The sequence below is a fragment of the Sinohyriopsis cumingii genome, chromosome 11 (assembly GCF_028554795.1).
Source record: "Sinohyriopsis cumingii isolate HCF-2022 chromosome 11, ASM2855479v2, whole genome shotgun sequence".
Lineage (NCBI taxonomy): Eukaryota > Metazoa > Mollusca > Bivalvia > Unionida > Unionidae > Sinohyriopsis > Sinohyriopsis cumingii.
The window spans coordinates 19,635,024-19,649,800 of record NC_142971.1 but is presented as its reverse complement, the minus strand read 5'-3'; the positions used below and the strand labels follow the sequence as shown (position 1 = coordinate 19,649,800).

Genomic DNA, 14,777 nt, shown 5'->3' with positions numbered 1-14,777 from the left:
GCACTAGACCAGATCCGGTGAGAGCAGAACTCCAATTATCATATGGATCTTTATCTATGATAATCTTTGGAAATATACAGTGCACCTTACATGTGACGAGAACATTGGTGGGCAGCCGGACTTCAAATATGGAATACTTAGTCCTAGGTAAGAGTCAAACGTTGTGATACAAGCTTTGGTTCAAATATTTTTCTTCATTCATGGTTTCTGACCTCCATTTGTTGTGGCTGGCAACCACCGTCAGACTAATTTCACTGAAATTAATGCCAGGAGAATACAATATGCTATCCTACTCGACGTCTGTCCAGACACTTTTTTATTCGCTCAGATATTTGAAAAGAAAAGAGGTATATTACTGGATGCGATGCTTATAAACACTGAGAGTTAATTTTTGTAAAGTTGATAGCTTACGTTTTACAAAATCAATACATAAAAATAAAAATTGAATTTTAGTATGTAAATAAAGACAATCTATACGGCGTATAAATATTACTTAAATCAGAAAATGAGAGTGCTCTAAAAAGCATCTCTAACGAAATAGGAGTAAGATTTGATAGATTCACTGTATAATCTTATCAGTAAGTTGTGGATATATGGGACGCTATAGTGATAGCTATTAGTTTAGGTATTTGATGTATTCCAAGAGGTTCTAAACCCAAGGAGTATGTTCGAAATTTAACTTCATATTTGCTTCTTTTTAACGTAAGATGCCACGGCATAAGATAAACGTTACTTATCCTACAAGTGTGATAGGGATCAAGCAATGTTTTTGAAATAACGATATATTGGAGAGAACATAAGAAAATGATATGGTTCAATCTTTCACACATAACAAATGATATATGTTTCTTTTTTGTGTCTTTACTTTTGGTACATAAATACTGATTGCAATGGGCACAAACTAAGTGCCGAGACGTTAAAAAAAACAATCTTAATAATAAACCTATTTACAAATTTTGGGTGATTTCCCATTGTATGATAATGTCAGGTGGCCTTTGCTGCGACGTGAGTTATTATGCGCTATGTAAGATACATCAAGCGGAATAATTGCGATGTGGTGTATTATGCGCTATGTAACATACATCGAGCGGAATAATTGCGATGTGGTGTATTATGCGCTATGTAACATACATCGAGCGGAATAATTGCGATGTAGAGCCCTAGGCCACATACTTTAACGATTATGACATTCTGATTTCCGATGATTTGTTTTGATATCAGACTCCATGTTTATAATACTGTCTTGAAATTTAATTGGAGAGCAGTAATTTTTTTAAAATCTTTATCGGAGGTACAAAGATCTCATATGACTAGACGGAAACAAAGTATCTTGATTAATGTGAATTTATTCAAAGAAGGTTCTGTACAACGCCATTATAATGCATCAAGACTTTTAGCACTTCATCATATTCAACGCTCCTGGTTACTCAGCACGTTCCGAAACTCGACCTAAATCAGAACAATTTGTTATTTTGAACTTGCAAAGACTGGTTTAGCATTAGTTTTGATTTAATTTATAATAATGCAAGTTTCTTTTACATTTTCAGTGTATAACTTACCAAATGTATTATTGGTTGTTTTTAACAGAATTTGGTTTTACTACTTTCTGTTACTTAGTATACGACTTTAGAGTCGTAACAGCTTCGCAGTATTCCTTAACTGCTCATTTTAATTGATTCGGTTGCTTTTCTCTTTGTTGATATAGTTAAACATTAGTGTTTTTAATTTAATAAAGCATATATTAAATTTTGATAAAATGCTGGTTTAATCGAAATATCACATCATGTACAGTCAGTACTGGCAAAGTCTCTAATTTATTTGGTACTGAAAAACTGTCTTGACAAGATGGTGTGGTCTACTCATCCTATATATTTCTATTCTTTGTCAAGACCGTTTTAGTCCATATGATAATAACGATAAAACTAGAGTTATCAATATATATAATATCTTCCTTTTCATTATGCTGATGATACTTTGCTTGTTTTAAAAAAAAAGAATTATATATCAATATTAGAAATATTGATGTCTTATTCCCAAAAGGAAACAGTAGGTTTCGGAAAAAGTTAAATTTATCTGGGTTATACTGGGATTGTTGTCTTAGGTGTAAAGATCTCGCGTAAAAATAACTCTTAATTATCAATCCAAACATTGAGAAATGAAGAACGTACGAATGCAGTGAATTAAGAGCGAGACTTGACTTGAATTACAATTATAATGAAACATTTAGTTATCTATAAAAACATATCCTTTATTGACATTACCAAAGACACCTATGTAGGTTCTTAGTGAACTAAATACAATTATTTGACACAGGTCAAAAGACAAATCAAAATAAAGATCTGCATGAAGGATTAACATTAAATATGAGTATTATGAGCTTTGAAACTTAACTTGTAATAGGGCAATGCAGATACAAAAATATATGTGAATGAAATTACAATTAAAAGGAGAAGAAACATATATGAAAATGAGATCAAACTATAAAGAATTGAAACTGGAAACGTGCAACATTCAATCTAGGAATGTTCGGTTTTGATGGTTACCAAAAACATTAAATTTGTTCACCGTTTTAAACAAATAGCTAAACGTTTACAGTGGCCAAGAGAGCAATGAAATTCGTTACTACAGGGTATACTTATTGGCAGAGCTCGTGAAATTTATATTCACAATCAGTCGAAGCAAATACTGAGTATGAATTGGTCAAGGAATGTATATTTAAAGGTTATGACTTGGTACCTGAGGCATATCTATAGAAATTTCAAGAAAGAAACACGCTAACATGTCGAAAGGTTCTATATCGCGAACTGATGATGAGGTCAATCCTGTCCATATAAAACTATTGAGGGAGACCAGATCTGCTCAGAGTCTTGCATTATTAGGTACCTATCCTTTGTTTTAAATCTTTTCTTGTGAAATTATTCTTGTTCAGGGAGAAGAATGTAGTTTTATGCAAAAACCTTTTTCATAATGCTAATTTAGTATCCGACTTAATTTCAGGACAAGTGTCTCTCTGCTATGTTTGTTATTTGACAATCAAGCGTGTACAGTTATTATTAGTCATTGACATACCTGGATGTAAGGTTGTGGTTAATTAAGCCCTCTTTGAATCAAAACGTTGATCTATTGCAAAAGAAAACCCTTGTTTACATCTTGCTTTTCCAGTTACTATAGTCATGTTATAAAGAGGTCTTGAAAATGATTTTGATCATTAAATTAATCCTTTGGCTGACACGTGTCTTGATCAGGCTTTTGATCGATCACCTATGCTCCTGCTACTAATAAATCAAAGGTATTGATGATTGGTATCTTCTTTTAACCACCCATTCCCTTATTTCTAATCAGAGATAAAAGCCACAGTCACTTGTCGTAGAGCAGGAAAATAGATCATGAATTTCTTTGTGTTGAAGAGGGCTATTAGAGAAGCTGATTCAGCTAAGATATAAACTTGCTTTTTTGTGACAGATGGGGTCATTATGACAAAATGGTGACCACCCGATGTAGCTGCCGCTAACGAGTGGTCCTTGAGCTATCACATCGTTGTTCCAAAATCGTATAGACAGGAAACTTTTAGTTTAACCCATGAAATTAATTTAGCTGGTCATTTAGAGTCAGTAACACTTACCAAAAGGGCTGTCATCATTTCTAATGGCCGGAAAATAAAAGTAATGTTTCAATATATTGTAGATCTTGTTTTTGTTGTCAATCGGCAAGTTGTAGCACTTTTTAACTAGTTTTCGGACATATTGGACCATTGGGGTTGTTACATGAGAAACTTATCTTGATAGAAGAATTGAAAATTACTCTTTAAGATTATATCAAAGGTAAAGACTTTTCAACCTGGTTGTAACGTTCAGTCTCTATTGCCACACTTCATCATTCTCTACAGGTCATATTTTGTTGTTGTGATAAGTTAAAAAGTAAAGTGATTTAAATTATCTCAACACTCCAGGGAGGTGGAATCAGAAATCACTCCGTCACCAATAATGCATATGCTTCAAAGGGGTAGTGGATCAATATAGCTCAGAAAATGATTCAGTAGATTTAATTGTTCCTTTTCCACATAGTGACGATTTAAATGATGACGTACAACCGGATTCATTTGAGAGGAAAACTATTTGTTTGGATTATTCATCGCAAATAGAAAATGTTCGTCCGACTATACAGTTATTTTGGAACTATTGTGAATTATTCAAAAGAGTTTTGACAACGCAATTTTGACAACGGCATGATTCTTGGCGGACCAACACATTTTGAGGTCTGAAATTTATACGGATTTTTTCATTCTTTTGGACTATTTCGGTATTGTTTTCAATTCTCTACATAATACAGTAAGTTCGTTTCACCATGTTTAATTTAGAACATTAATAATTTCGTTCTTTGTGAAGTTTTACATAATTTGGTATTTTAGCTTCTTTCTTTGGTCATACTAAACACTTCTAAGAATGGTACTAAAAGCTGCATCGCTATTCGCTCAGCATTAAGAGGTTAGTGTTAGGACTGATGGGTCTGGTGTCAGTATAATGTGACAGGGTGGGACATCATGCTACATGTCGGAGGCAGGATGCCCCAGTGCTAGATATCACTATAAACTTCCAAACTGCAGACATCGTAGAGATATGGCTGAAACAATGTTAGAGGTACGTTATAATTCCAAATCACACAGACATTTTATGACCATACATTCGCAACAATATACACAGCACTTATCTTTATACTTGGTGATAATTTGCGATGTATATGCATACTAATATGTATTCCATTATCTTAGTTTTGCAGAAATGAAACTGTTGTTCATATATGATGGTATACAATCAAAAAGATATATATTCTTCAGAAGAATGTATGAATGCAACAATGCAAATATATTACCAATTAAATGAGGCGCTTGTAATGATGTATCCATAACTCAGCAGAGAGTCTGGATAAAATGGCAGAATTACTTTCGCCGAGAGGGACAATACCTAATGTCTCATATTTAAGTTGGAATGGTTTTTAACGACATTTGATAATTCGCATATAATACAGTGGTTCGAAGTCTTGATTAGCTAAACATTGCAGAACATAATAAACCTATTTCAAAGTAACATTTTATTGTACAACATTCTACAGGTATCACATGCTTTACATTCAAGCGAAATGTAACTTTCCGCTTATATCTCATTAGAATGGTAAAATTACACACTTTCTTTAATTTCTATTCTCCATAGAACTACCATGTCTATAATCTTTTGAATATAATTACGGGATGAAGTACGTAAATGGTTTCACGAAAACAATAATACCTTCCCTTTTTGCAGGTGCAGTTTTTTTTCTTGCTGGAATTGTGAGCGCCGAGGCTTGTGCTGATGTTGACTCTATTGCATGCTATCTACTACACGAGAAGCAACCCAACCTGTGTGAGGATCCGGCGCTTTCTGTTGTTTGTAAACGGCACTGTGGGCATTGTCGTGAGTACAATTGTAACAAGCGAATATCAAAAGTTTCCTTTTATCTTGCTCGTTGGGCTTCCTTTAACACTCATTCCATTTAACAAATACTACTTGGTGGGCTTCTAGCTGTACCGAGATAACCATAATATATATGAATACTATGTGAATGCTTTGCTGTTAGTTTCATCATTGAGCTTTTAACGTTTAGGATTTACATTTGCTTATTGCAAACCATGAGAGCACGACTGTGCAATATTACATCAACCAAACATAAAAGTTAGTAGACATGCTTCCATTGATTTGAATTTGATATGAAATTAGACGTTCATGTTATTTAAAAAACTTTCGAAATTGCAATAAGTTAACTTGTATTTTTTTTATTAATTTAATGCAAAGGAATAATATATAATTTGGTAGCACGATCATATAATTTCGTACATGACTTGGATTTCAACAAGTGTTATGACTTTCGTGCTTTCCGTCTTTTTGCAGGTTTTTGTATTAGTATTATTTTTACAGACCGTTTAACATCAATAAATTAGAATTAAATTAGAATTTGGTATGTAAATTCGTGTGAATCTGAAGATGACCTTTTTGATGTGTGAGCCTTTATGTGGGTCTACCAAATATTTGGACTTCATGCAGTGAGACATTTCGTCGCCGTGGCACGTTTCCATGTCCTGAAAACGTTATTAAAATTTGCTTTGATATCCGCAGTAGGCCAATCCCATTTTGGCATCATTTCAGTGCTATTATCACGTTATGCACATTTGTGCAGTAAATAGTTTCTGAAGAATAATATTTTCATTTATAATAGTCTGTTATCAATTATATTAATTAGGTTATATTTGTTCTTATTAAACAAAGAGCAATTTAATTTTTTTTCTCTTCATTTTAGCGATGGTATGTAATTCTTGTCCGCACCTAGTTCAAAACCCCATTGAATGTAATGAAACAGTGACTTGTGGTGAAAACGAGGTAGGGAAATAGAACGAAAACATTTTAAGAAATATGGATTGTAAATTTCCACGTTTGTACGTGCCTTCATGTGTGATATACATTTCGTTTCTGGTGTCTTGTGCAATACATACATACATACTCCTAGTAATACACACACACACACACACACACACACACACACACACACACATATATATATATATATATATATATATATATATATATATATATATATATACGATTCTTGAAACAACATCGGTTTAGTCCTATTACCCAGTTATTGTGAATCGAGTACACGGAATGCGACAGACATATATTTATATATTAACGTCTCGTATGATAGACAATTAAATCAACAGAATTAAAATAATTATTTTATATGTTTGTAAAAGTATGCTCAAGTTTGATATAAGTCCTAAAAAATTAAAACCTGTCTAAATTTAAAAGCAAATTAAATATAGAATCAGTATGTGTTTCATGATTACAAGAATTGTGCTATGTGTATAATAGACAATAACATTGGTCATAACATATTAAACAGATGGAATAATGAATCGGTACACTTAACACTGAAGTTCGCTAATTTGCTCAGTAACCATATTCATCTAGATTATCTCATGTAAAGGTGAACTGTACAAAATTCACCCAGTATCGACGGATAGTTCAGATGGACTGACGCATATGTGATTGTACACATATCTTATAAGACGTAATTGAGAATTAGTGTATACAGATATGGTAATCAAAGAACTATTCTATGGTTATTGCACTAAATATATATTGAGTAGAAATATGAAATAATATTTTCCTACACTTTGCACCTTGCAGTGTGTTTGGGAATTAAAGTGAATGCATAAAAAATGATTCTGCTGGTTATGATCCAAACGAAAGTTTGACCCATGAAGGAAAACATTCTTCTTTGTTGTTTAATTCATTAACGCTTTTATGATAAAGGAACACGTGACGGCGATTCCACAATATGTTTGCACTTGACAGAATATTTTATTGCAGTAAGCCTCAAGGCTAATCCGTTTATATGAAATAATGGTCTTTGAACCTTATTTAATTACATTACACACCTAATCATGAATGATTTAGTATTTTTACCTACTTTTTCTGTGTACATTGTTTTATTTTATGTTTGTGTGTTTTGCAAATATTAGGCTCTGAGAAAGGCGCCACGGTTCTATAAAGCGAACCGGTGTGTTGTGAATCTATTAATTGTATGCAATCACACTTTGACACACTTGGTTTCTAGGAATAAATTGTAACCTAAAAGAAAATTCTTAGGAATATATGTAAATGTTTATCTCTGCAATCATTCCACTAAGACGAAGCTATAACATTTTATACAAATTAATATTTTTGAAACTGTTATGTCATGGTTTGATTGTAACCAACTGTATCTCGATTATTCGGTGTAAATCATTTTCAAATTAGCAAATAATGACTCAGAATAATAGCGTTCGTGTAGGGCTATCTGGTATAAATCGAAGATTATTTCACAATTGGTAGGTCATATAAGTAATATATGTTCGTCATCTTTTTATCCCATGCTCATCTAAGTCATCTAACTACTTATATAACTGTATAAACAGACATAAAGACAGGTGGTGCTGACAAAGCAAATGTAATAGGTTAAATCCCTAAATATTTTCCTGCTTCTAGGTTTGCTATATGATGGAACTAACAAACTTTGACCACGGACACGGATTTAGAGGAGGGTGTATTAGTAAAGATGTGAGTAGCTCAGTGTCATATATATATATGCTCAGTCATTGTGGATTCAGTTCACGACTTTCTGCTAGTATGATAGTCCACAATCCTAACAGCTTCAACTTTATTTAAAATATCAGAACAAAATAACTCCAAGTACAAGATTGTTAATAACAGCATAGAGACTAACAAAAGTACGAGTAAAGAACATGCAAGAAATATGAAAAAAATCAGCAATGAAAACTCTACCAACAGCATGATGTTCAGCATGATCAGCAATAGAAACAAGAACACAAAACGCAAACAAACAACAAAACAACCGCAATAACAATGGTAATGACAATCTCGAGCAGTAAGATCTAGTATTAAAATTTAACAATTACAATTACATTATATGGTAAATGTACGGAAAATTTCCACTGGTTAGAAAGTAACCGTGTAATCAGGTCAAGCTGCGCTTTTTTTGTACACCCCCTGCATACCAACTTCTATAAATAGTCGCGTGCTAGGTGACCGGTGTAAACGCTGGAACGGAAGGCACGCACAATGCAAACATTCGGAACGAAAAACAAACATTGATGTTTTATTTGTGAACATCGAATAAACTGATTTTGTTCAGTATCAAATAACAAGTCTGTGCATCTTTGTGAAAAAATATCATTTTTCTTTGACCACATTTTAAAAAAAAGATCTGAATAAATTGTGGTGTTTGTCCCTCGGTCAAGGTCTGCTGTGTCGCCGGTATTTCGCATGCAACTCTTGTGTTCAAAATGGAAAAATTCTCAATATGTTCCTTAAATTTGGCATATGAAGTAAATTTCATGCATTGATACACCATACGCATTTATTTCTGAAGTGGACAATATCTCACAAGCAGCATTCCTCATGTGTGTGTGTGTGTGTGTGTGTGTGATTTAGATTTTTAACTAGTTTTAACAATTTTCCAGTCATATCAATACGATGTCAGCAGTGATGCAGCTTAAAGTGATTTCTAGTACTGGGGCATCATGCTGCACACATGTAGCATTATGTCCCACCCAGTCACATTATCCTGACAACATGCCGACCAGTCCTAACACTAACCATTTAATGCTGAGCGCCTAGCGAGGCAGCCGTTAGTACTATTTTTAGAAGTCTTTGGTATGACTCGGTCAGGGGTCGAATCCGATGCGGACGCTCTAACCAATAGGCCACCGGAGAAGTTATTCCGAATGATACCACTAGGCATTGGTTACTCGTCAGTTGAATAACAGGATGACCACAAACTAAAACGATTTTACATACCTTAAAGAGGAATGATAACCGCAAACGATAACGATTTAAATCTGAGTTAGAAATATTAAGGTTGACCAGAATTCCAAATGATTTAAATTGACCCTGATAGTTACAATGGAGGTGGGCGTGAATGGGAGGTAGATCCGGCTCCTTTTCCATCGTAACTATCAGAGTCGATGTCTTACTTTGTATGACTATTGAACTCCCAACAATATAAACACTTACCAATGGTTTTAAATTGACTTTGATTTGCAAAAGACTTAACCTGTTCATCAACAGGAAAATGTTTTGAAAAATGAACATTGGTTACTCACCTGTCTGCATAATAATGAATCAATAATGAATGACGAAATCGCTTAGAACTCGTTAATGAAACAAATAAATCCACGAGTCATTAGTATGTACAATGAAACACTTCAATGTGCTTTAAATATTTAGGATGTTCTCAGAATACGCATGCTTAATTAGATAAAATATTTTAAGACTATACTGTGGAATTTACAAAACCTTTAATTGCTTACTAGTGGAATTGGATTTTTATATTGGCACTGCTACTTCGATGCTAAAGGATAATCTACCGTTCTATATATAACTATGTATCAGACACCTGTAACAAATATTCATATATTGAAATTGAAATATGTCAAAACAGAAACAAATAAAATAAAGGAATTAATCAAAGTATAGAGAATTGAAATTACAAAGTTGCATATACATTTTTACATTTATCGTGATATAAACTGTCAGCTGCCGATTCACGCAGCGTAGATAATGTCACTCGGGTATTATTTACAGTATGATTTAGCAACATACATGACTTAAATAATAAACAACACTGAACTCATAATTGAAAATGATTTCAGGGATAAGCGTGAGTCCCTTCACCCTTCTCTATTCAGCCAAAAGTGTAAATATTTTTGTCAAGTGCTGCGTCTGCATAATCTCAATAACTCACATTATACAGACAATGTATACATTTAATTTTGCTAACATAATGAATAAGCGTAACTGCATGATTAGTTTTCTTTTCTTGTGGTACAGTTGTGTGTCCCGGATGAACGTCAGACTGTGATTGGCCGACGAAGCAACAGCATTCTGAAAATGTATTGCTGTACTGAAGAAAATTGCAACATTCAAGGTACATCATCACCTTTATTTGCGTAGTTGTTACTATTTTTACCATCCTCATGGCCATTATCATCATTCTTCCCGTCGTGTTTGTTTTCAAGATTGTGTCCTCATCATAGATCCTTGAAATAACAGTCCTTGTTGTTGAAGTAGTCCATTTCTATATAAGCATTACGTCACTAAAAACATCGTCTTTAGTATAGTTTTCGGTTTATTTTTCCTTTTATATGCTTATTTTGTTTCGTCCAGTATTTCATTACTTTGTTTTAATATCATCATTGTAATAATCTTCATCGTCAGATTTTGCTAATTTCTTGTTTTCAGTTTTTCTTTATTGTGTTTTTTTACGGAATGGTTTCAGTATCAGTAATGTAATTTAAGTACATTTCAATCTCGTATCACTATATACGACAATATATCTTCTGCGAACCCTCCGTGGCACATCATCTATAGATGTTATGTATTAAGATTTCATTTATATGCTACATATAGGTTGTGCAAAATTATTATCCATTCGAACGGGGATTTTAAAGCTTATATTGAATTGTCATTGGTCTGGGCAGCATCATGGAAATATGCTTGGTATCATGACTGAAACTTCAGATAGTATATTTTTTGAAATGTAAAAATTGATTTGCTTTTTGATAATCTATTCAATTTACAATTAACACATTAGATCCCATGGAGATGGATGCAATTAAAGCTAATGGGCTGCCATCCACATTTGAACTTGCTATTGACTTTATAATAATTTGGTGGTGTGTGTCTGTACAAGCGGCAACAGTAGTGATGATTCTAGAGGTGGTATTGGTGGGTCAAATGCAAACAGTAGCATGCAAATGTTTAGAATTATTTTACTACGTTTACCTCTATATTAAATGAATGTGCCGCTCTATACCTAAGCTGATGATGTTAGAGAATAAAGAAATGGCTCTCTTCAATATTTTGGAATTAAGTCTTAAATACGGACATAACCACCATGACGACAAGAGAGACACCGAAACATACGACAATTCATCATAGTGTGACGACACTCTGTGCTGACGATCATCTCATCAACTGTCATGAGCCTCATCATCACCCATGCGATGATCCATCGAAGGCCATTCATTGCAGACATACATGTGGTATTTGCTGTAAGTATGCGTCATGTTTTGTGTGCATGCGATTCGGAATCTTATGACCATAATATCTTCTTTCCACTTGTGGAAAGTTTAAGCATTTTTTAAAGAAATAACTTTCAAAAAATGACCCATGTTCAGTTTTCTGTGACTTTTTGCTGATATCGAAAATATTTATATTAAAATTCTTGGATTTGTTTAAACTGCTTTATGGAGCATACTATTGTAAATAATTTTTTATGGACATTTTTTTTTTCTCGAATAAAACCCGAGATCGTACCTAATAGCATCGACTTAGGAATAAAGAGGCATCATAACATGTTGACTGTATTGCTAAGCCAGCTCGCGTAAATAGCAGCCCGAAGACCAGAGCGTAATTGCTCTGCAGTTTATAGCTCTCTTCGCCAATATAATATATAGACTTGGACTCCTACACTTATAACTGTTTCAGTTTAGGATATGTATTCTGCCAACACCTATCATTAATTGCGAAGCTTATTACAGATATGCACATAATTAACAAAACAATCAGTTTAATAAGCGATGACGTAAATATTGGTTTAGTTACTCGGTTCTGTCAGTAACACGACTAGGAAACAGGGGGGAAAGTCAGACATTCTAACTCATGCAACGGTCACACTAAGTATTTAACTTCAGAAGCACTCGTCTAAGTAGCATTGCACTCATTAACATAGGAACACAATACTGTAAAGTAATGGCAGCACAAAAATGATATAATTAATCAGACTTTATAATCTGACCCATAATCCAATGTATTATCGTTATCATGGATTGACTTTAATCCTTGGCTAGTTACATGCACATACAAATGTTTGAATTACTCTCCAATATTGACTAATAATGTGTAGTGATAAATCAAATGAAAGATATCGAATACAATTGAATTACGTGCTTGTATAACAGAAGAATAGAGAATCAATTCATAAAAAATATTGAAATGTGCGTGTTAATTTTATAAACAAAATGCTTAATAACACTTATTTCCTTAAGAGGCGTTTTAAGTATAATGTCACGCTTCAAAAAACAAATAAATATATATGATTAAAACAATTCAAATGTCATTCCTATCACACTCTCAACAACCTTCTCTACTAAACTGCTGACCAAGTGCGTTATCATTCTGCTCGTATTAGTGGTGTCAGAAGCACTCGTCTAATGAACAATTGTGAGACCTTGATTTGAGTGCATCTCTGTGACATGGATTTTGTCTCTATTAAATATAATGATGAAGAGACAGAAAAAATGAGGGGACCTCGAAAGAATGGCAATTCATTACAATAATTTACAGGTAAAAAATATCAGCTCTGAATATTCCCTAACAAATGCAGTTTGTTTATATTAAGTATGGTAATGCATGTTTGTGTGGAGTGATTCCTACTTGCTAGTGCATTCATTGTTAAAGGAATACTGATTTTCAAAATTCGCGGTTTACAGTCCTTTGTTTGAGCATTTGTGGACGTTAGGATCTTTTCTTTCACAAATAAATTTTACTGTGGACGCGTCGGTGAACCACTTTTGATGTCCATTGCCTGTAAAAGTGTGATCCCCCTTCGAACATAAAGAAGGCACAATGGAAAAAAATAGCAACGAATGTTCATCTCTCTGGCACTTGGCCACAGTAAATGAGAATCATAACCGAGCAATAACATAAAATGTCTGATTCTTAATTGAGAATCCTACTGCCATAAATCCTAACGTTCCAACAATCAGAAGGAACGCGCGTGCGTGTGTGTGTGTGTGTGTGTGTGTGTGTGTGTGTGTGTGTGCGTTTGTGTGTGTATGTGTGTGTGCGTATTGAAATCATATATCAATCTAACTAAGCTTCAGTATTTAGTTATGATATTCATGAATTTTTTATTTATTAATTTTTTTCTTCTTTTCAGAGGAAACTCGAAATTCAGCAAAAGCTTCTTCACTTGAAGCCTCGTAATTATTATAACCAGCAATTATAACAATTAAATCATTATATAAAGGTGAAAAGTTTATTATGTTGATGTCAAGAGTTAACTCGTTAAGCTATACAGCTGTTACGTATAGTGAATCTGTTTCCATGAACAATATGTTGTATAGCAGTTGTAAGATTATTGATATGCTCATGAATCTCTACAACTGCATTTTGCCGGTCACTGCAACTTAGTGACCTCTGTGTTATCAGCTACATATTTGTTACGCACTTAATATATTAAATCCTATTTTACCTTATTTGTTATGCGGAAATAATGCGATGAGGGCCATGAAGCCATACCAAATCTAAATCACTACGATCTAATTGTCACGTTTGAGTGACTTTGTATTTTCAGGCGTTTCTTCGTTATAGCCTTAGTATCTTGACTCTTATAACAGCAAAGAGGGTTAACAGACCTTCTGCTGAAACGTCATTTTGAAAACTAAGACCTCATACGAAAAAAATCAAAAATATGAGTGTAATAACGCTAAACCGAAGCCTCTAACGTTACCGAGAGTTTATCTAATTGGGTTAGTTTATTTTGTTACTTTGTCTTTGTCGTTAGTGTTTTCCTAAATTTATATGTGTTTTTATTTGCCCACCGGACATTCTATTGAGGTCGCACACTGTCTGCTGCTATAATTAGATCGTTTTTATATCAACCAAAATATTATATCAAGACGTACACGATATCTTGTTCTGGTATCGTCTGAATTTATTGTTATACATCCGTGCGGAGCAGATTGTGCTTTTGAAAAGATGTTTTTGAACTTAATCATGCCCATGCCCACTACACCAAGTCTGATGAATATTTCGCAGAGTATGTGTATCCACTTCATCAAACACAACTAAAGTATCACAGTTATCTCTGATCACTTTAGGTATTATGTCTAAATCGCTGAGTAACATAAATCACATCAGTATTTTTATGCCTACCTCTAGAAAATCTCCGAGCTGAATTTGCTTGTTTGTCCAGCATTACGTCGTCGTATACTACGAGATTATTAATAAATCCATTAAGGTCGTCTACGGATGGTGCTTCATCAGTATCAGTTATAAAATAATAATATCACCACCGTCTTCATTTAACAAATTTGCCTTTTCATTAAAATGTTTAAGTACATCGTAAGATCTCTTATCATCAACTGATGCTGCAACTAAGTATAACTTGTAACACTTGAG

The 14,777-nt window shown here is 33.6% G+C and overlaps 1 protein-coding gene across 1 annotated transcript; it reads left to right on the top strand.

Annotated features, from left to right (window-relative positions):
* LOC149787702 (uncharacterized) lies at positions 1–13,622 on the top strand. The gene is made up of 7 exons (XM_089975650.1): positions 1–147; positions 5,298–5,447; positions 6,328–6,407; positions 8,058–8,129; positions 10,422–10,518; positions 11,465–11,644; positions 13,534–13,622. Coding segments are annotated over exons 1-7 (672 nt in total). The 5' UTR covers positions 1–56; the 3' UTR covers positions 13,536–13,622.
* The last annotated feature ends 1,155 nt before the right edge of the window (positions 13,623–14,777 follow it).

Bases quoted from the DNA above. Each gene is read 5' to 3' on its own strand.
- LOC149787702 (XM_089975650.1), top strand. From the start codon at position 57: ATGATAATCTTTGGAAATATACAGTGCACCTTACATGTGACGAGAACA. The intron at 148-5,297 runs GTAAGAGTCAAA...CCCTTTTTGCAG, and splicing joins TATGGAATACTTAGTCCTAG to GTGCAGTTTTTTTTCTTGCT. The intron at 6,408-8,057 runs GTAGGGAAATAG...TCCTGCTTCTAG, and splicing joins TGACTTGTGGTGAAAACGAG to GTTTGCTATATGATGGAACT.